The sequence below is a fragment of the Podarcis gaigeae genome (genome assembly GCF_964106915.1).
Source record: "Podarcis gaigeae genome assembly, chromosome: 10".
NCBI classification, from domain to species: Eukaryota; Metazoa; Chordata; class Lepidosauria; order Squamata; family Lacertidae; genus Podarcis; species Podarcis gaigeae.
The window spans coordinates 15,689,015-15,712,744 of record NC_139686.1 but is presented as its reverse complement, the minus strand read 5'-3'; the positions used below and the strand labels follow the sequence as shown (position 1 = coordinate 15,712,744).

The 23,730-nt window shown below is 43.6% G+C and overlaps 1 protein-coding gene and 1 long non-coding RNA gene across 6 annotated transcripts in view; both read right to left on the bottom strand.

Moving 5' to 3' along the window:
* Positions 1-23,730, bottom strand: part of LOC310826361 — a 683,860-nt gene that overhangs the window by 305,702 nt on the left and 354,428 nt on the right. The window lies entirely within an intron of this gene.
* The window catches only part of LMO3 (LIM domain only 3), a 95,424-nt gene that overhangs the window by 56,518 nt on the left and 15,176 nt on the right, over positions 1-23,730 (bottom strand). For all 5 annotated transcript variants that reach the window (XM_083701043.1, XM_083701045.1, XM_083701044.1 and 2 more), the window contains exon 2: positions 13,979-14,192. In XM_083701043.1, the coding sequence (XP_083557169.1) occupies positions 13,979-14,184 (206 nt within the window). In that variant the 5' untranslated portion in view covers positions 14,185-14,192. The remainder of the gene's footprint in view (positions 1-13,978; positions 14,193-23,730) is intronic.

The window sequence follows — 23,730 nt, the reverse complement described above, 5'->3', positions numbered from 1 at the left end:
TAATTGTCTTACGTCTTTTAAAATTTCTATTGGGGTTTTTGTTTGTTTTTTACTTGGGCAGCTCTGCACACCGTGGCTGCTGCCAGCCCGAGTCAGGGAAAGGCGTGCGGGTGCAGTGGCGGTCCCGCTCACCTGCATGCTTCTTTCCCCAGCTCGAGCTGGCAGTGGCTCAGCCTTCATATCTTCAAGATATGGCAACCCTAGCTCATAGGAGTTGGAGAGAGTTGGAGGCAGTAACACTTCTGAAGACCACTGGATGGGAAACACATGAGACGACAGTGCTCTTGTGTTTGGGTGGTGCTTGCCGGCATCAGGTTGTCCACCTAGAGAACAAGATGTTGGGACTAAATGTGCCATGGGCCTGATCCAGAAGGCTCGTCTTTTTGTCTTGGCTGTCATTTACTGTTAAAGTAAAGTCTGGCACCCTTGTGGTGTAACAAGAGAAGACCACCATGAAGTATGAGGGTGGTCCACGTGGCTGAGAAGATCCTCACATCTAGAGCCAGACACACAAGGAAGTGTACAATTCTAATCATGGCAAGTACTGCTTAAAACCAGGGCCAGACTTAGGTTTGAGGAGGCCCTAAGCTACTGAAGGTAATGGGGCCCTTTGTATGTCCAGCTGTCCTTTGTCAACAACAAATTGTCACTTTTTTGTGTTGAATATATGCTATGTGGTATGGACCTAATAGATATCTAAAGCCATTTGCACATAACAAAATATGTATTTTTGTATTTTATCAAAGTAATTGTTGAACTGAAATACATTTAGGAAGAAGTACTGTATATTAATAGTGAAATACAATTAAGAGGAAGTATTTTAATTGTGAAATAATTATTAAGCTCTAACTGTATGTAGGTTTTATTTGTTTTTTATCTTATATTTTGGAAATGTACATTGATTTAAATTTTCCTTTAAATTTTTTGGGGGCTCCCAAGAGAGTGTGGCCCTAAGCTATAGCTTGTTTAGCTTATATGTAATTACGGCACTGCCTAAAACAGCAAGCTGGTGATCTGTAGGGAGATTAGAAAAACACGGCTGAATACCAGCAGGGGGCGAGAGAGGCAGTTCATAAACATGGTGGCATTACTGAAGGAGCTGCCACTCTAGACACCATAGAGATGGTGCCATCACTCTTGTGGCTAAAGGTGGTGGTGGGAATGCTATGGAAACAATGACCAGCAGGATTCTACAAATGGGCAAATGTTATGTACAATCGTATTTTCTATCCCATCGGTTTCTAACTGAAGCTGGAGAATATTCGGGGTGGTTCTAAGGAAGATTTCTAAATTGTTTCATGACATTTAAAGTTACCTGAAGGACTGCTTATGCACATATGAACCTACCTGGGCCTTCAAACAGCCACAGAAGCACCCTGTGATATCACTGAATATGATCAGGCTAAGGATAGGAAGTGGAGAGTGGAGGCACCAAACAACATGTTTTGTCTATTGAACTCACTTGCCCAAGATAAAGGTGTCTTCCTCCTTGATTTCTGGGCAGTGAGGTGGGCAGCATATAAACAAACAAACAAACAAACAAACAAACAAACAAACAAACAATTCCTTTAAAAATTCTTTTTCAATCTGCTTTTCATTAAGGCAAGCCAGGATAGCTATTAATTTGAGGGATGCTTTGGTTATTTGCTGGGGATTCATGGAGTTTTTGTGAGAGATTGTACCTTATGCCATTAATGCTATTTGATGCTCTGCTTTTTTATATATATGTAAAGAATTTTCAACTGTATGTTGATTTTAACTGTGGAAATGTTATTCCTACAATGCTACTCCTACTGTGTGTTGGCTTTTTTCAGAGATTCATGGGAGGGTTTTGAGGGGGGGAGAGATATTTTGGGAAGACCCAAGATCCTGAAAAGCAGTTCCATTTAAATAAAATAAAAACATTAGGACTTGATATCACATTAGTCTCTTCAAGTATGCATGCCGACTCAGTTTTGCAACCTTACACCAACGGGGGTACCAGCGCTTCCCTAGTCCCCCAGGGTTTTTAAATTATAAATTAATTATAATTATAAAAAAACAACAAGGTATTTTTGAGCTATCCACTACCTTTATAGAGCTGCCACCTCCAGGTTGCAGAATCTTTGATTTTGGAAGTCAACAAGCCTATACAGCAATTCAGTATAAACAAATAAGTTAATCTGCGCTGTGCTTTAAGAGAAGAGACAGACCACCAGCAAGAACACTTGTAGCAATTTATTTAATTTGTCGTAAGCTGGAAGAAATTTGCTGTTAAGCATTAAACACGAAGTGTAATAACATAATTGAATATGCCCCTCAGAAAACTGTGCAAATGAGAATACATGAATCAGTCTAGCTCAGCAATATTTTATTATATAAAACATTCCTTCGTTACCAGTTTTGGCATGCATCAAAAATGAGCTTATCCCCTACACGGATTATCTCATCAATCATAAGAGAATAAAACCCACACATAATCCCAAGCACTAATTTTGATAAAATGATACGAGAATTGTAGAGCCAGAACAACGTCAGATGCCACAGATTGTGGGAATTTTATTTACATGCGCACTCACAATAGTGTGAAGTAGGTAGTATTTCACCCCTACAGTTCTTACAGGAAGTCACCAAATACCAGCCATGGCATATTATTAACAATATTTTCACATAAATAATGAGATACCAAAGTCAGGAAAACTGCCCATAATGTCAACAAGGAAGCAACACTCAAATCAAAGATTCATTCTGTGCTTAAAGTGCCTCTGAAGGACCCATTAACACAGCCCCCTTCAAAGCTGACAGTATCTTTGGGGATACTCTCAAACCTTTGCCAACTGTAGGGTGGAAACTGTTCAGAGATTCTTGTACATAGGCGTAGGATCGGTGACTTGCATCCGAAGGCAACTGCTAGGACTCCAGTAAGGTCCACCAGTGCTTACATCTGCCCTGGCCCTAGAGCCTGGTCTATGAGCCTCTATTTTACTTTCCTACAGTGCTCCAGAATGCTGCTACACTGAGCACTTCAGGGCACTTTGATACTGCAGCAGGGCCAGCCTGAGACATTTTGGCACCTGAGGCGAATCACAAAATGGTGCCTACGTCCCCACCAGGAAAGAAGGGCTGAGTGAAGATCTACATCTGGAGCAAGGGAGGAATAAAAATCTGTGTTGGGATCGGTTGCCCCTGTGGATCCTGCCACCTGAGGTGAAGACCTCACATTGCCTGATGGGTGGGCCGGCTATGTGCTAAAGCCAATGTGGCTTCCAAATAAACCTGAGGCGCCAAATCAACCTGAAAGGCGGCCAGGGCCGTCTTTAACATATGCGCCACTGGGGTGCAAAGATCTGCCCAGAACCCCCAAATTTAGTTTAGCCCTGAAATTAACTTTTATTATGCCTTATGTCACTATTAAAAGGTAAAGGTAAAGGTACCCCTGCCCGTACGGGCCAGTCTTGACAGACTCTGGGATTGTGAGCCCATCTCACTTAAGAGGCCAGGGGCCAGCGCTGTCCGGAGACACTTCCGGGTCACGTGGCCAGCGTGACATCGCTGCTCTGGCGAGCCAGAGCCGCACACGGAAACGCCGTTTACCTTCCCGCTGGTAAGCGGTCCCTATTTATCTACTTGCACCCGGAGGTGCTTTCGAACTGCTAGGTTGGCAGGCGCTGGGACCGAGCAGCGGGAGCGCACCCCGCCGCAGGGATTCGAACCGCCAACCTTTCGATCGGCAAGTCTCAGGCCTGCCACAGTTTGTGTGTGTGTGTGTGTGTGTGTGTGTGTGTGTTGTTTAAAACCAGCTTTTCTAAAGAAGACAAAGAACACATTGGTAGTCAGTGTAAAGACTCCACACATGCACTTACAGTCATAGGGAAGTGTCTGAAAGATGAGATGGGTGGGCATTGTGCGCATGCGTGGGAGAGCCATCTTGGGCAGCCTTTCATTGTGGGAGCAACCTTATTTCTAGAGGAGGAGGAGGAGGAGGAGGAGGAGGAGGAGGAGGAGAAGAAGAAGAAGAAGAAGAGGAGGAGGAGGAGGAGGAGGAGGAGGAGGAGGAGGAGTTTGGATTTGATATCCCACTTTATCACTACCCGAAGGAGTCTCAAAGCAGCTAACATTCTCCTTTCCCTTCCTCCCCCACAACAAACACTCTGTGAGGTGAGTGGGGCTGAGAGACTTCAAAGAAGTGTGACTAGCCCAAGGTCACCCAGCAGCTGCATGTGGAGGAGCAGGGACGCGAACCTGGTTCCCCAGATTACGAATCTACCGCTCTTAACCACTACACCACACTGGCTCACCACACAGCTGGGAGGGCCCTTGTGAGCGAGCATATAAGAGTTCTTCTTCTGGATCCTGTGCATGCTCCCATCACTAGATAGGCGCGCTCTCTTTTGCTTCTCTCCGTCTTTCCTGTCACTCCCCCTCCTCCTGGCTTTGGTGAGCGAGACTTTCCAGAGAGTTCTCCCTGCAGTAGCATTAGCAGGCAGGTGGCGCAAGATCAGTCGTGTCAAAGGTGCTGCTGGCCCCGTTGCCGCATAGCAGCTCAATACAATACGCTTAGGTGACTTCAGCGCCGGGTGCCCCCCAGACTCCAACACCCAGGTGCCCCGCACTCCTTGCACCCCCGGGTAAAGACGGCCCTGAAGGGGGCGCACCACAGCCTGAAGCCCCTCAAACCTGGAGCCAGCCCTACATGCAAACACATTTCAGTTCTGCTCACACACAGTGGGGACTCCCTGGCTGCTCTAGGAATCAGATAAGGATGCAACAGAATCAGAAGCTGGAGAAAGAAACTGTTTGGTCATTTCCACAGAGAAACGGTAATCACTGGGGAGGGAGGAACTCCCAGCTGCTTGTTATTTTCTGACACGCATCTCTCTACACTCTGCAAAATCTACTACACAAATCCGAGAGCCTCTGCATTCATGCTGGGGAAAGCTAGAGAAAGCGTTGGAAAGGTACAGAAGAGGGCAGGCAAAATTGTTTGGGAGCCAAGTACCTATGAGAAAAGGTTGTAACATTTCGGACTATTTAGTTTAGAGGGAGGAAAGCAAGCAAAAGGAGGAGGAAGAAATGAGAGGTGTGTGTAGGAGACAGAGGATAGCGATAAGTCCCCCCCCCCCTCTCCAACAAAGCCACGACTTTCTGGGCAGAAGAAAGGAAGTATTTCTTAGCACAGCACATAGTTAAACTATGGAATTCAGTGCCACAAGAGGGAATGAGTCATCATGGCTAGGATGACATTAAACATGATTAGAAAAATTAATGGAAGATAAGACTTGCTGTTATGATAGCTGTATCTTTGGTTGGAATATTCTGAAAACCTCAATGTCAGCGTTATCTGCACATATTTTTTTCTAATTCCCATCACATTCCTTGATTTTGATACAAAAAAATTCCTTCCAGTAGCACCTTAAAGACCAACTAAGTCAGTTCTTGGTATGAGCTTTCGTGTGCATGCACACTTCTTCAGATACCTGAAGAAGTGTGCATGCACACGAAAGCTCATACCAAGAACTGACTTAATTGGTCTTTAAGGTGCTACTGGAAGGAATTTTTTTGTTTTGACTATGGCAGACCAACACGGCTACCTATCTGTAACTTGATTTTGATGAGAATATTTTTTAAAAAAAACAGTTTGCATCAAAAATGCAAGCAATTCCCACGCATCATCCACATAATATCATATACGTATACAATCCAGGTTTCCTAAACTACCCATACACATTTGTATGTGCATACAAATATTTACAAAATTATGCTGCACAAATACATTTTTTGGGTATAGTGGGGCACATAAGTAGACTCAAGCCTTAACTGTGCTTGTGAACTTAGAAAGAATCCTCTTTATATCACTTAGTATTCTACAGCAAAACGCTTTCACCCATAGCCCACACTGACACCCAGTCAAATTATTCCTGAGGCCAGATTTTGATGTGTTTTATTACCCACTCAAAGCTCTCAAAATTGATGGATTAATTGCCAAATAAAGAAATTTGTACAGTACCAAGTAAATAATTCTCATAGATTCTAGTAGCATGCAGTCCTGTACTGAATTTTATAAGAATCTGAATTTCGGCACAGACACAGGATGGAGGGGAATTTCCCAAAGCCCACCCAAAACATTGCATTGATCGCAGCAAGGAATGGGCATATCTGTCAACTGCAGTATATAAACTTGATGAAATAAAGATAATTATTTTTTCCCAATTGTATATTCAGTTCTCCACACCAGTTTGCTAACTTAAAAAAACACACGTTACAATTCATCAGCATTTTAGTAGATATTTTTGTATGCATTTCTGCTAATACACACATTTTTACAAAATAGTTTTCCCTACTGCAATGCATTATTGTTATTTTCACTAATACATACATTTATATGGATATTTACCCTAGTCTGTGCATTTTTGCACATTTTACTTGGCTGGAGAACTGCCCTGCAAACTTCAGAGAAGCGCAAATTTCAAACGATGGCTGTGCTTCAGTCTGGATACTGTTTCAGAAAGCAGGACTATACCGATATATCATGGTGTCTGAAATAAGGATGGAGCTATATAGAGGCATTGGCTGACTTCATGATTTTTCCCACTTTGTGGCTTTTGCCAGCACCTGCTCTTGTGATTCGCTTGCCCCTGCAGGAGGCAGAATAAGCAGGGGCTGCAGGAATCTAGAGGAGCATTGGCTGGCTTCATGGGTTTCCCCCATGAATTGTAATTTTGCATAGCATACAAGCACACACACATCATGATTTGTGATATACTGCCAGGTCAAAAATTATGAAACCAGTATCGCACTATGGACTTCAAATCGGGTTTGGGATGCTATATCAATATATCATGCAGCCATAGCACCTACCTCAAGTAGCCGACTGTGTGCATGTGGGGGTGGATTAAGGACAACAGAATGGAGCACAGAGAGACTTGACCCACAGGCCACAAACGCCCAGGTGGTTCTCCACTGAAAGGAAGTGCAACTTCCATCCATGTCAAAGAGATGTGGCAAGACCAAGAGCTTTTGCCACCTGAGGCAAAGGACAAGGTGGTGCCCTTTGCAGAAGATGACTAGACTGGTGTTTGGTGATGAGACCCAGTGCCAGATTTACGTATAAGCTAAACAAGCTATAGCTTAGGGCCCCACTCTCTTGAAGGGGGGCCCAAAAATGTAAAGGGGGGGAACTGGACATACATTTCCAAAATATAAGACAAAAAACAAATAAAACATACGTACAGCAACAGTATTTTGTGTTGTGTAGGCTCCTATGATGTAAGCAATGGGCCCTGCCTGCTAGCCTGCTCCCTAAAATATCACTGGTTTGCTCCCATCTATATATAGGGTGCCTACATTCTGCATGGACTGGTTGCATGGCAACATGTGCAAATCGCTTGAGATACCTATTAGGTCCATAAATTACCATATAACATATATTCAACACAAAAAACAGCAACAATTTGTTGTTGACAAAAGACAGCTGGACATATAAAGGGCCCCATTACCTTCAGTAGCTTAGGGCCTCATCAAACCTAAATCTGGCCTTGATGAGGCCCTCAACTCCACCAGCAAGATGGTTCCAGGAGCACGGAGCAGATTACATGGCGCTCACAGTACAGTGGTACCTCGGGTTAAGAACTTAATTTGTTCCGGAGGGCCGTTCTTAACCTGAAACCATTCTTAACCTGAAGTACCACTTTAGCTAATGGGGCCTCCCGCTGCTGCTGCCACGCCGCCACCGGAGCACGATTTCTGTTCTCATCCTGAAGCAAAGTTCTTAACCCGAGGTACTATTTCTGGGTTAGCGGGGTCTGTAACCTGAAGCGTATGTAACCTGAAGCGTTTGTAACCCGAGGTACCACTGTATTGTCTTCCAGCAGAGGGGAACCGCTGGGGAGAGGGCTCAGGAGGGGAAGAGATGATGGCTGCCACTGCTGCTGCGAAACATACAACTCACACTCCCCATGCACTGCCTCCTTCTCCCTATCAGCTGACTGTGCTTCATTGCAACTATTAGGAGACAGCGTGTCGTTGGGGTCTGCTCTGCCTTTGATACTCAAAAAATTGCCAGGGCCTTGCTCATTTCTTCCTCCACCAAACTTTCAGGTTAGCGCTGCATCAGTCATGAGAGCAGCTTCTTTTTGGAGGAACCCTGCAGTACATTTACAAGTCTAATTAAACAGGCCATGAGAAGAGGGTGGGGAAGGAAGAGACCACTAAGCTTCAAGATGTATTTTTCAAAAGGGGGCAGGGGGAAAAACTCCCCCCATATTCAAGCTTGATAATCCTCTTTACAGGAGCCCTGTGCATGGCTGGAATATTTAACATGACAGTTGTATAAAGTGCAGTAATTCAATTTCTATGCAGAAGGGGATTTTTTTTATATAAGGGGAAAAAAACACGTTTTAGAAAGGCACCATAATCTTTGCTAAGACACACACACAGAGAGAGACATTTAGCATCTCCAAATTGGAGTTAAAGTCTCAGAGTGCAAAGATAATTTAAGCCGTGTATGTGTGTGTGCGTGTGCGTGTGGGAGAATAGCAGCTCTTTGGTAAAATGCTGCCAAAATTAAATTGGAAACGAAACGGCACTTTGTAGTCATTGGCTGCTCAGCAGGGTACGCCTAGTTAAAAACCCAAAGTGAAAAGGGTGATTGACCTACATTGCTACCAGCTCCGTGCAGCTGCACTTTCGTTATTTCCATTGCATCTGATGAAGCTCATTAGTTAATGCAACTGAATTACCTATACTTGCCAGGCATTCATCTATTTCATACCACATGGCCAGATACTAACTTCAGCAGCAGAGCTGCACAGCGCCCTGCCATGCAGCTGCCTGGAAATCTTATCTGCTCCTCTAACACGTAGGGGCAGAAGGAACTGGCCCAGGATGCCACAGGAGTGGAGCTAGGACATAGAGAACTGCTCTATACCCAGTTAGACCTCTTGGCCATCAAAGCACAGTGGAGACGAGTGACCAATGGGATTTGTAGGGCAAATAATTCCGGTTTTCTCCTTCCTGTTACTGAGTTCTGCAAAGGTGAGATGGAGACAGAGGAAGAAGCTTCTGGACTTGTTGTTCAGTAAGGAGGGAGGCAGTTGGGGGGCTGGCTGAGGGCAGACTCAGGTTGGTGGGGCAGTGCCCCATTCGCCCTAATGGAGCAACCACCACACTCTGGCGACAGCTCTCCAAGGTCTCACCCTACCTGAACATGCTGGAGGCTGAAAGTGCAACTTTTTGCATGCAAAGGTGGGCTAAATGGCAAATTTGATCTTGATAGGCCATATGCCAAATTTGAAGGGGGAGAAAGGGATCTGTCTGTCATGAGCAGAGCCGGAGGGATAAGCCTATTTCTAGTTTGTGTCACTTTGCAAGCACTCATTCCTAAACCCATCCCATCCTGTTTTTAATTTACGTCTTAAATCCACATAAAAATCCATATGTAAACACATAATCAGGGCTGTCTTTCAGCTGGAACTTGCCAGAACTCAGTTCCAGCACCTCTTAAGCGGGTGCCATTGCCATTCTAAGAGAACAAGGGGGGTGTTCATGGTAAGTTATAGCACCTCTTTTCTAGAAAAATAGCACTGCACATAATTATGTTTTTATCTCAATGTACGTCTAACTCATACTTGATACTAAATTATGCATTGTACAAAATGTTACAAGTTCTTAGCTGAAGACAGTTGTAATGTACGGTATTGCAAATTTGGGAGACGTGCAAAATCTGAAGAATAAGTACAATCCAATCCATGTATAAGCCCAGAAGGCCCAGATCAGGCCAATTCACATTGGAATTCACAAAAAAATTGAATTCCTCAGGCATCCCTAGAGATTATGCTTTGTTTCCACATAGAGCCTTCCCCTCTTCAGGGGAAGGAATTGTGAAAAGCAAGTAACATGGACTAGCAATTCTCATCTCCACGCCACAGACTTAAAGCTTACACCCCTCTTTCCCAGAGAACCCTGGGACTTTTGCAGTGGTCAACAGCGCACTCAGAGGAAAGCTCTCCGTACCTGAACTATACTAGGGTCTTCAAGATTTCTTGGAGGAATGCAAGACTGTTGATACAAAACAGGAAAGTTTGCACCCAACTTGTGGAATCTATAAGCCACACTTGTCCACCCCTCGCTGACTAGGGATGATGGGAGTTGCAGTCCAACAACACCTGAGGACCCAAGTTTGGAACAGGCTGCTCTAAAATACACTCCCAAAACCACTGCATTGCACTCAGTGGTGGGTATGTGGAAGTTCTTCAGCAGGAACAGTATCCCTGGACACAGAAAATTTAGAATTACTGCTTGAGAGAAAAATATCACAAAGTATCAATACGTCCATCATACTGAGAATTTAAATAGGAGACCTTCAGCTAATGTGTATCCAACTACACTTTGTAAGTTGTATTTATTAAGCTTTGATTCTGGAAATTTTGATACTCATCAACTAGTTTAAAAACCTATTCCTAAATTTAAGAGAAACAATAATGGGGGAAGAGAGGGTAATTCAGTTCCACAACTCTAGGAATTACATTTGTTGTCATGGACTGTTCTTCAGACACCTTGGCAAAATCCCAATAATAAAACCCACTGTTAAAGCTCAACAGAAACACCCAACATTAAAAAGGGCACCACAGAAGTGCACCAGAAAAATAGATGAACCCACATTAATTCCTAAAACAAAGCATTCAAATTAAAGAGGGTGGAGGCCATTTTAGACTTCCATTCAAAATGTTGTTTCAGACTTTGGATGGAGGTCTCTACGTGTTCCATGAAAGGTGACCCACATGTCAGTGTTAACCATTTGAAAACAAACAAACCACTTCAACAGAAAGCAATTATCTCACTGGCTCACTCTCTCCTCAAAAGGCACCACAAACTAGTGCTAACCTCATTCATATTTCCCGAACTGGAAATGCTAATGAACACTATTTTTTAAAAAAACAACAACAAAGAATCTGACATGGTCCAAGGAACATTACTAGTTGCATCCTCATGTATGGAAGAGAAGTCAATGAAGGTTCACAAGGAGAATCCCAATATTTGACTAGTTGGCAGAATATTAATAGAGGTTGGATCGTACAGTCCCCCTGAGGTAAATGAGGAATTAGGTTGTTATAGTTTTGTTACCACAAGACGTAGTGACTGCAACCAAAACTATGTGGCTTTACAAGGGAAATGGAGAAAAATCATGAAGGATGAGGCTACTGGTAGCTAGAAGTCATCAATAGCTTTATCTCACCTTTAGGTTCAAAGATGGCATTGCTGAAGAACAAGCTTGAGAGAGGATTAATGCCCTCATGCTTTGTTTGTGGACTTCCCAGAGACAGCAGCTGGATCACTGGCTGGGGTTTTAAAACAGCTGCACTGATTGCCAGTTTATTTCCAGGCCAAATTCAAGGGTTTAAAGCCCTGAACAACTTAGAACCCAAGTACCTGAAATTTCACCTCCTTCTCTGCAAACTCTCTTAAGTGTTATGATTAAGGGAAAGAGGAAGGCATTTGGTACAGAACCTGCATGCCTCTAGAGGGCGCCACATATTAGAAGTACACAGGTGTGTGTAACACCCTGTTCGAGATGCTTAAAATACAGGAAAGGATTTTTTTAAAGCCTCTAAAGGAGGTAGAGCGAAGCTGCAACCTAACCCTAATGCAGTCATTAGCATAGACAATTCGTTCCTCGTATTCCTATCAAGTCAGAGACTAAATATGAAAGCTTATTTGCCTACAAAAGGGAGCACACTTTACCTCCCGGATTAGCATAAAAATGGAGATTTCTTTTTGCAGGTTCACTGCATAGCTAAGTACATACAGGCGCAATGAGGCAAATGACTGTCTGCAATTACGTTAAGTGCATCAACTTGAAGTTTAACATAAATAGCACATTTAAGTATAAGCAAGTGATCACGATGGGGAAGAGACAAGACTAGATCGGGGAAAGGGGGCTGGACCAAAGGTGCCAGTTCTCACGTGAAGCTGGGAGCTTTATTCTACTCCAGTCAGACTTCATCACTTGGGAGTAGGCCTGGGTTCGGGGCCAACACTTTCTTCACCACATTTGTCAGGGTGGGGGGTGGGGGCACATAAAACCTACCCAAAGATTGGACAGGAAAAGATGTTTCGGTGTAGAGCATGTTTGATAGTCATCACTACTTCTTGTGGGAGTGAATTCTCTAGTTTTGACGTCAGTTTTTTGCCTTCCTGTTGCCTCTAACAAATAGGTGTTGCAGGTTTTTGTGGGGTTTCAAAAAACCAGTAACACCAATTTGCCAAATGTGACGTGAATGTATATACTGCATGCAGCTAAGCCTCTTTCAAGCTGCTATCAGTTCTCTGATTCCTCTTCAACCACACCACATCCGTTCTCAGCCTGAGACAGACAGAAAATTCCCAAGGTTGACATATATGAGTGATTGGCTCATGCATTCAGATCACGTGTGGGGGGTGGGGTGGCGCAGACTGCATAGGGACAGTTTCCCCCCAGATATATAATGTTCGAACGCAATTAACTTAGCCCAAAGTGTTATTTGCTTACAGAATTAAATTAAGAGATTGTTCGTTTGTTTAATTTATATGCTACCCTTCATCAGAGGATCAAAGGGTGGTTTAAAGTATAAAAACTCAAAAATACATGACATAACAGCAAACAAAATACTCCCCACCCCAAACACACACAGTTTAAAAGACCCTAGACTGTTTAATTAGCCACCTAATTAGCTTTAGGTGCCTGCCACCTAAAGATATGTAATGAAGGAGAGCATTCTGCAAATGAGGAGCCACCAGAGAAAAGGCCTGTTCTCGTGTTGCCACCCTCCAGACTTCTTGTGGACAGGGCACAGGAAGAAGGGTCTCAGAGGATGATTGCAGGGTCTACAAATACAACTATATCCCAGTAACCCAAAAAACTACATTTGTAGAGATAGCAGTTTACCTAGTACAGCCTAAGCGGGCCACTGAACTCACAATACACTGAAAAGGCTTCTGCGCCAACATAGGGAGATGAGAGGCCTAGTTGTAGCCTAGTAGGGACTGCTAGGAATTAAATGTGTACTGTTCAGTGCAGATAGTTAAAGAGCTATCCTTTGTGGCAGTTAATTAACTGTTTGGAATAGGAACTATGGTCCTTGAGGAAGCGGGCGAGTGGATGGAACAAGTGATTTGACATCTTCCAAAATGTACATAGTACCTGCTGCATGGTACCATATATAACCTGCTGCTGGGAACTTACTGGAAACAAATGCAGATGAAGTGAAACTAGGGTTGGGTGCTCTGTAAAATAAGCTCCAGATACTCTCAGGGTAAAAAATTAAGTGGTTCAGCTTAAGATGAAAGGTCAACATTGTGCCACCATTCATTACAGGGAATTAGGAGGAGAAGGCAATTTTTGAACCCAAGCTTAATAAAGAGTTATTAATAAGTATTAACAGTATTAAAGAATATTAACAGCTGCATAACCTTGAGTACAGTTCTGCAACTGGTCCAAGAGAAATATTCTAGCCTCCGATTCTCCCAGACATGCTAAGTTTCCATTGGTCTGGATTCCCACTGACTGAGGGGAAAATACACAAACACATACATCCTTCAGCCATCAGAACTGGTACAGTCCAGAAACGGAGGCCTATTTTTATCATGTGGGTAAGCTGCTTGTCCAGAGAAAAATAGAAACAGGATTTCTGCAGATCTTTCATTTTAAATAAAGCTATTTATGATCCCAGCCTACCACCACTGTTTGTAGAAAGGGGGCACAGTCAAAGGCGCATTCCTAAAAAAACCCCTCTCAGCATAGCACTTAGGAAAAACATCTTCATTATGAGGGCACAAGACCCGAGAATGAGCCTACGAAGCCATTTCTCCACTCTGAGCACCATTTGTATGCTTGTTGTGGTGCAGCCAGGTGGAAAAGTATCCGTAGTGACAGTGGTGCACCAGACTGTGCGAGGGGAAAGGACCTAGCAGGAGTTGGAAGTGTGGCACATGTACGAGGTGTGTAGAAAGAGCAAAGTCCTACCTCAGGTAGTCTCTGCGGCACAGGATAAGGTTGGCTTTGGTGTACAAGGTAGAGCCTACCTCCCCCAAACGGCAGTCGCAGCAGGCACACTTCAGGCAGTCCTCATGCCAGTATTTGTCCAGGGCCTTTAGGAGATACCTGTCTTTGATCTTACGGTTGCAGCCAGCACAACCTTTCGGTTTGGTGTCTGGCTGGACAGAGAGCATTTGTATACCTGAAACGAGAAGAGAAGGAGAGAGGGAAAAGAGGATGTCAGGTAACACAGCCAAGGGATGCCCAGAACAGGATCCTTTGCCCCCAAACTGAAACTTATCAGAGCTTTCCTCTTTCTTTGAAATTCCTTGGATGTTTCTCCAGACCAGGGTTTCCCAAACTTGGGTCTCCATCTGTTTTTTTGGACTACAACTCCCATCATCCCTAGTTAGCAAGAGCAGCGTCAGGAATGATGGGAACTATAGTCTAAAAACAGGTGGATGGAGACCCAAGTTTGGGAAGCCCCGCTCCAGATCACATGTTTATTTATTTTTACCCGTTTAACAAAATTTGTGTAGTGTTTACTCAATTTTAAAAACTTGTACGCTGTTCACAAAGGATGGTCTAAAATACTCGTTTAAATATATATACATAAATTAGTATCAAAAGCATTGTTAAAGATAACATTTTCAAATGTAAATAGAATCAGCCACATTCAAACTATTGTGCATCATAATATTACATGCCTGGGTAGGATTGTGGAAACAACAAAGGTTTTAGCAGCCACCGAAACCAAGACAGAAAAAGCAACTGCTTAATATCCGTGAGCAGGGAGTTTCCAAAGAGTAGTCAAATATTGATTCTCCGCAAGTGCGGAATGATAATTATTTGCATCTCCCAATGTTGTTTTGAATGAAGCGCAGTGGCAGGTCTTGTCTATAGCAGGAGTGTAAGGAGATTCCTGCTGGATCAGGAGGCAGCTCCATCTAGCCCAGCATCTTAGTCCTTTAGAGAGCGGCTTTCCAGGTGCCTACACCCCCCCCCCAGTGCAGGCCTCCCCTAGTGTCGCCCCCTAGCAACTGTTATCCAATGGCATAGTGCTTCAGAACTGAAAAGTTTCATAGACCCAGGGCCGGATTTAGGTTTGATGAGGCCCTAAGCTACTGAAGGTAACAGGGCCCTTTATATGTCCAGCTGCCCTTTGCCAACAACAAATTGTCACTGTTTTTTGTGTTGAATATATGCTATATGGTAATTTATGGACCTAATAGGTATCTCAAGCCATTTGCACATAACAAATAGGAACCTACACAACACAAAACACTGTTGCTGTATGCAGGTTTTATTTTATTTGTTTTTTATCTTGTATTTTGGAAATGTACATCCAGTTTTTTCCCTTTAATTTTTTTGGGGGGCCCCCAAGAGAGTGGGGCTCTAAGCTATAGCTTGTTTAGCTTATACATAAATCCGGCACTGCATAGACCCATCATGACCAAGGACCATTAATAGATATGCCCATCATGGCTAAACCCCTTTTAAAGTCACCACGTCTTTTGGGAATAAATCTTGCAAGTTACTTGTGTGTGAAGAAATGCTTCTTTTGCTTCTCTATTGAGACTACTAGCCAGTAGCATAAATGCCTGACCCAGAGTTCTAGCATTATGATAATGGGAGAGAAAAATGGCTCTCTATCCACTTTCCCACAACCTTCATAAAAGGTAGCACTGGGCAATACCTGGTTTTCAACATCATGATGTATCACCAGCTAAACATCACAAGATATATCACAATGTCTGAAATAAGAATGGAGCTATGTAGAGGCATTGGCTGGCTTCATTATTTTTCCTGCATTGTGATTTTTGCATAGTACACACACACACACACACACACACCATGATTTATGATATATTGCCAGGTCAAAAATTATGAAACTGATTTCATGAGATGGACTTAAAACTGGTTTTGGATTATATATCGCCCAGCCCTACTGCCTAGTCAACTTTTCTTGCTTAACTGAAAAACAGCCCAGAGACTTTTAGCATTCCACACCTCAAGGGAAGAACATTGACTTTGCACACCAAAAGTCCCAGATTCGATCCTCACCATCTCCAGGAAGGGCTGGAAAAGGCTTCCAGCCTGAAACCCTGGAAAAAGCCTCTGCCAGTCCATGTAAAAGGTAAAGGGTAAAGGGACCCCTGACCGTTAGGTCCAGTCGTGGCCAACTCTGGGGTTGTGGTGCTCATCTCGCTTTATTGGCCGAGGGAGCCGGCGTACAGCTTCCAGGTCATGTGGCCAGCATGACTAAGCCGCTTCTGGCAAACCAGAGCAGCACATGGAAATGCTATTTACCTTCCCGTCGGAGCAGTACCTATTTATCTACTTGCACTTTGACGCGCTTTCGAACTGCTAGGTTGGCAGGAGCAGGGACTGAGCAACGGGAGCTCACCCCGTCATGGGGATTCGAACCGCCGACCTTCGGACTGGCAAGTCCTAGGCTCTGTGGTTTAACCCACAGCGCCACCTACGTCCGTGTAGACAATACCAAACTAGGTGGAGAAATAGTCCGATTTGGTATATACTAGTTTCCTAGGTGCTCCAATTTACTTTGCCCACTGCACCATTTCCTCACCAGCTGCGGACTCCCCCAAACACGAGAGCAAATGCTGGTGAGAGGCAGCTCCACTCAACCAGCTCCACTAAACAGCCCTGTTAATGCTCACTTGGTTTCCAATTAGGCCTGCAACCTGCTGGTGTCCCCCCCCCCCCTCCCAAATAACAACAACCACCGGACTTACTGCTTGCTTCCCTCAAGATTTCTCAGCCGCTTTCCCAGCTGGCTAAAAAATTTCATTTCAAGCAAATTTTGATGGCAGTGCTCAAAGAACTCATGCTTTCTCAGTCCTATTCCACTTCTCCAGCATATAGGCATTGTGTTGAGACGTGTCGATGCCACAAAGTCAGAAAGGAAATGCCTTTAGAGCTGACTGTCATCAGCACACACGTGGTTCAAACGTTTCCTTTTTAGATCGCTTACTGTCTTCATGTGAAACACAGGGGGCTGGATCCAAAAGTCCCCACCTTCCATCAGAGGAAGGCTCTGCAACATTGGACACTGCATACAAATGCAGCGGCCTGTCGCTGGCAGGTTGGGAGCAATGTTCAGGCAGGGTTACCGTAATTAAGAACGACCGCTTTTATTTCATTTAAATGTGCACGCTTGGGATTCCTGTGGCATGAGTGCAACGGGACAGGTGAGACATCCTTAAATACAGCGAGAACTATGCATGTGTCCACCAGCCCCTGGAATGACCATTTTCTCTAGGCTGGAAATCATGCCTTCAGGGCTGCAATTCCTCAAATGCTAAGAAGGGGTCCTCAAAGAGGCCGTGTGCAGTGGCAGAAGTGCCCCAGCTTCTGCAGAGAACAGGAATGGGAAGAGATAGGAAGGAAGAAGGCCAAGGAAGGTCAAGGCTGGTCTTAGAAAGCTTTATTTAAAGCCCTTTGTGGCTTAGGACCCTTGTATCTATGGGACCGCCTCTCCTTGTATGCCCTGCAGAGGATCTTAAGTTCCATGAATAACCATAGTTTAGAGGTCCCGGTCCCTAAGGAAGTCAGACTATTCTCTACCAGGGCCAGGGCCTTTTCAGTGACGGCTCCGACCTGGTGGAATGCTCTGTCCCATAAGACTAGGGCCCTTCAGGATTTAACCTCCTTCCATCGGGCCTGTAAGCTATTCTGCCTGGCCTTTAATTTGAATTCAGCCTGATCTTTCATTTCCCTTCTCTTCCCTCCCCCTCCCCTTTTATGAAGTTTACCCGCTATGAGACCCCACAGCTAAATTTCCCCTGGCCTCCTTGCTGGCCCAGGAGTAGAACTAATTCAGCCAGCTAGCCCTGGTGATTATCTAATGTTTATTAGATGGATTTCCCCTAAATTGATTTCTGAACTTTGAATTTTACTGTTATTCATGTTTTTACACTGTATTTTATGGTGCTTTTACAATTAAGTGTTTTAAATTTGTTGTTAGCCGCCATGAGCCTGGTTTTTTGAACCAGGAAGGTTCAAAATACATAAATGATAAATTATTATTATTATTATTTTAAAGAAAGAGAGCAGGGCAGATGCTCCCCATTTAAAAACAAGAACCATGATTGAATGCTCAGCCTCTGCAGAGATATAATACTGAGTCTCTACAAACCTCAGTTTGAAGAAAGCACCCAACTAGGAGCTAGCACCCAGGAATAGAGAGGACAGGATAGTAGCCAGAGAGCTCCTCATAACGGGTTTTGCTTGCGAAGGTCCCAGATTCACTCTCCAATGCCAAGTGATGGAAGAGATCTGCCCTAGGGAATTGGGGATGGTAACAACTAGATTGAGTAATGATCTGCCCTGGTATGTGGGAAGCTTCTCATGTTCAGTGGGTTATAGTCAACCACATTCTGCCCAGGAGAAATCCCACTGAAATTAAGGAAATGCTAGGTTAGAATCATAGAATGATAGAGTTGGAAGGGACCCTGAGAAACATCTAGGTTCACTCCCTGCAATGCAAGAATATGCAGCTGTCCCGTACGGGGATTGAACTTGCAAGCTTGGTGTTATCAACACCATGCTCTAAGCAACTCAGCTATCCAGTCATGTTCATTAATCTTAATGGGTCTGCTCTGATTATGACCAGCACTAGATGCAGCTCTGTATCTTTGAATATTAGCGCACAGATGGAAACCATCTTTTCTTTTCAGAGACTGAAATATGTGGAGGTTTCGCTGCAAGTCACGAAGGAGAGAATTCACTTTCTTCAACAATACTACTTGATGTTTTAATTCTTTATATAACAATTAGCTGGATCTGAATCTTACACACTGTGTAACCTATTAATATTGTGGCAGTGCTCGTGCTGCTTCTACAATGCAAACGAGGTGGCGGTCCCTGCCCCAAGGAGATTGCATGTCAAGTTTTAAGAGGGTAAAGACAAAAGGAAGAAAAACATTGCGAGCAAATATTGGGAATGATGATGCAACCCTCAGAAGTTAAAAAAGAGATTTGGTTTTTAATCACTGCTTCTATCAGAAACTTTAACTCGTGCTCCAGTGAGAGCTAACTGAAATTAAAATTCCACTGAAATCTGTGGGACTTTCTCCAAAGGAAGCATGTGAAACACATAAAACCGTGACTCTGTATCTTATTTATATGAAAGAAACCTGGCTTTGTTTAATTGTAAATGGAAAGCTTGTCTATACTGCAGCAGCCTATGTGCCCCATTTAGTTACAGGCAAATAAGAGAGAGGATAGGATACACTGATTTCAAATGTTATCCACATCCCCTCTTCCCATTCCTCAGTGGGTGGGTGGGGGGAGGTTTGGAAAAATAGATGAACTTTGCAAAAGGTCAGATTGGCATCTGTCAGTGCAAGGCAGGGGAAAAATTCTAGCCAAGAGCTCGCTACAAAATAAATGCTTACCCGCCCACTGTTATATCTGGGGGCAGCCGAGATTTATCGTTTTCAACAGTTGCAGTAAGCGAGTCAGCTGCATTTAGAACCTGATGTCTAAAATATTAAGTGCTATGAACAGAAAGGTAGCTGCCTAATAGCGGTGTGTCATTTTGGTAAATAATATCAAGTTTCAAAGTTGCTCTGTTCTGCAGAACCCATAACTTTTCACTGGCCTCCGAAGGACCTCTCCACACATTGCAGTTTTAGGTGTGCGTTTAATTCCCTCCCACCACATGAATGCAATAAACAGGCACCCACAGATAAAATATGCTTTCAAGACCAGGATTAGCTGGGATTTGTCAAAGGTGCATTCCGTGGAAAATTAACCCGGATCTGTTTAGCTTATCATTTATTTTAATTATTATTTTTTGAATGTTTCAGGTAATTGTTTTAACTGGGGTGTGTGGCTTACTGACCATTTTCTAAATACCTTTGAGGTTTTATTACAATCCATTGGTATATAGATCTTCTGAAATTAATAAATATTGCAACCTACGAGCATCGCAATTACTGGAGGAAAATACTGGAGAGCTTATTTTTCCTTGCAGCAAACACATGGCTGTAGATGAACTAAACACCCACATAGACTGTAAGGTGCCAGTGTATGCTCAGAATAGGCAATATGGAATCATTTATTATTTTTATTATTTTATTATTTATACCCTGTCCATCTGGCTGGGTTGCACCCAGGTGTCTTTGTCCATACAATCCACCCCACTGCAACAGAGGCAGGAGGGACTAAAGACTATGGGATGCAGGAATAATTCGGTTCACATTTAAAGGTGAGCCTACCTATTCTGAATTCTCTGAAACAACAGGAGACCCAAAGCACAAGTTTCCGTTCAAATTCGCACTTCTCCAAATTTTGCAATGCTGTTCTCCAGCCAAGAAACAAATACAAAAATTCACATAGTGGGGCAAAGTGCCCATAAAAACATACATTTTCACTTAATATATGCATTTAATGGACACTTTACCCCATTATCTGCTTTTTTCAGGTGAGACTGGTTTGCAAATAAATAAATGTGTATTTAGCAATATTGCATCCAAACGTGTATATTAGGGAAAACTCACATTAAAATTGTGGTGGATTTTTTAAAATAAATAAATTGGAAATGATGTGGAGAACTAAAGACTGGAAACATGTGAAACTGAGGAATTGAAATTGACAGATTTGCCCACTGCAAATTTGATCGTTTGTCCCAATGAAGGCGTGTCATCGCTTGGCAGCCCAGCTAGATCAGGTGATCTGAGGAACCTATAGGGGACCCACTGCTGTTCCACAGTTCAAAACACATTTATATCTTGCTTCCCTCTGTCCCTAATAGAAACTGCAAGGCACCCAATAACTGGGGCTAACACAGAAATTCAATGAAAGGAAGGAAGGCAATAGCAGCCATGGGGAATTATTAGCTGGTGCAACACCCCCATGCCCATTTTGGGATGATTCTGCCCTCCCTCGTCAGCCCCATAGGATGATGATTTCTTACTGGCCCTCTGCCATAAAGGTCCTAGGGATAATGTGGAGCAGGGCTTTGAGTCTGGCTGCCCCTGGCCCATGGAACAGCATCATTGTTGAGATACATCACAGCCCTCCATGTGTTCTTTCTGGAAACAACTGAATGCTTTTTGTAAAAAGAAGCTTTTTCAGCTAAATGCAAAAGGCTGTGCCTTAGGTTTTAAAACAGTACAGAATGAACACCTGTTTCCAGTTGTTGTTTTTGTAGTGTTTTTAAAAACTATTTTTTAGAGTACAGTGATACCTTGGCTCCCAAACGCCTTGAGAGTCAAACGTTTCAGCTCCTGAATGATCAAAACCTAGAAGTGAGTTTCCAGTTTTCGAACGTTCTTTCGGAAGCCAAACGTCCAACGGGACTTCTGCAGCTTGCGATTGGCTGGCTGCAGCTTTCTGCAGCCAATCAGAAGCCGTGCTTTGGGAGTCAAACGTTTTGGAAGTCGAACGGACTTTCAGAACGGATTCTGTTTGACTGAGGTATGACCGTATGGTGGTTAATTTCCTTGAGACAAACGTGAAGGACAATTTGTAACTTATAATAATAATAAAAAATACAGGATTAAATCAGTTTAAAGAATTAAAACAGCCATCATTGTGTAGGAGGGCTCCCTAACCTACGGGAGGATGTTGGAGGAGGAGCGTAGAATGGAAAGATCAACCACATGAACTGCCTTCAGCTCACACAATCGCTGGATGCAACAAGCAATCCACACGTCAACTTTATAGAGCAAGAAAGTCAGACACCATAACAGATGAACTGGTGAATTTTAAAGTCACAGATTTGAAAGCAAGTGGAGGAAAACGGCAACTATTAATAAATGTATAGTAATAATTAAATAATAACAAGGAAGTTGAATTAAACTGATGCACAGAAACGCTCTAAGGGTAAGGCGCATTTTGTGCGCAAGTTGCTCCAAAAGCCCTGTTCAGTTGTTGTTCCCTTCTTCCAAAAGGGACTCAGCATTTCCTAATATCCTGATTAAAGGAGGTAACTAAAGAGTAGTCTTTCAATACAGGCTCGTGAAGGACGAAGGGATTCTCCCTGCCCATTTCACATACAGAACAATTCGCTGCCCATCTTTCCTAGTGGAATTGCCCACATCCAACAATACTGGTTCCATCACACAGGCAGAAAATTCTCCAATATTCCAAAGAACAGATTTGGCTGAATGGTTCAGTAGAAAACAGGCAACAACATAGCAAGGCTTTTCTTTCTAGTATGGTACAAACTAAAAGCTGTCGCCTGATCTAGCAGCCCCATTTTGCAGAAGAGTCCCTAAGAGCAGAGCTACATGTTTTGAAGAAAGTAGGGTGGGCATAGCTGTCAACTTTTCCCTTTTCTTACGAGGAATCCTATTTGGAAGAAGGGAATTTCCCTTTAAAAAAGGGAAATGTTGACAGCTATGAGGGTGAGTGAGTGTGACAACCCTCCTTTAGCTACGTAAACACCAAATTGGTGGTAGTGTGCATTTCTAAAGGGGAAGAAAAAATAATCTGTGGGGTGTGGGTGTGCACTTTTTCTCTTCAAGTGCAGCCTCCCAACCCATTCAAAAACTGCTTTGTCCCTTGGCCAGACTGAGGTTAGAAGCAGCTGCAGGTTAAAACCAGCATGAGCAGTAATTGCAAGGCTGAATCCACAGGCATGGAGTATGGCACCGATGCGCCCCCCCCCCCCGATCCCCTTCGCTCCATCCACATTGACCGGTAGACCAGAGATTGGGAAACATGAATTTGCTAACAGAACTCTTAATGCTTCTGAGAGCGCTGGGAAGTCATTGCTATTCTGATAACCAGAACCATTTTAGGCCACATTCACCTTTAAAGCACCACAATACCAGCTTGCACAGTCAGGGTATCTCCCTAAGAATTATGGGAGTTGTAGTTTGTTACTGGTGCTGACAGTTGTTAGGAGACCCCCCCCCTACCCCTTTCACAGAGCTACAATTCTCAAGAATTCCCTATGAAGAGGGGACTGACTGTTAATACAGTCTGGGAACTATAGACCTATTCCCCCATTAAAAAACAAAACAGGGAAGAACTGCACGGCAGTATATACCCCAAATTCTGCCATATTAACTCTTGCCATTTTTCAGGTTAAGTGGGCTGCAAATGGATTTTTTTCTGGAATGAAACAACACAGAAATGAGCACTAAGCATGTACTACAGTCCATTAGTTTCCTGGAAGTGGCTTTCACATCATGTGAAAGCTCAAAACTAATGCAGAAATTAATAGTTGGGAAATAGGTCAGGGAAATGGAATAAACTGCCATGTGAAGGCAGATTTGAGGAGCCATTGGCCGGATCCAGCAGGCTCTTATTACCATCAGGGCTTCAGTCCACTCCCTGTCTATGATGCCAAACTATTCCAATCTATCAGAGGGGTGGCACACACACTGCAAAGTGCACTAGAGTGGTGGCACACTGTCCTATTTTGGATTTGTTTCATGGCATTCTTGCCAAAGAGCTTAGGGAATGGTGGCAGACCACTTACTCAATGCACACAGGCATTCTTGCCAGAAAGAGTTCTTCACTCATTTGCACAGAAGTCATTTCTCCATTGTGCTATCGCCATGCAGTGTGTGTACATAGGCATAGACTCATAGGAGCCCCACATGACAATAAGGCTGATCTTGAGTCTCTTGGCCACCAGAACATAACCCTGCGAGAAGGAATGGGGTGCAATCTGGGGAGATAACAGCTCTACCCATGTTTGTTATGCTCTCCTCTCTCCCTCTCATGCCCGCAAACACAGCAAGTCATTCTTGGCAACT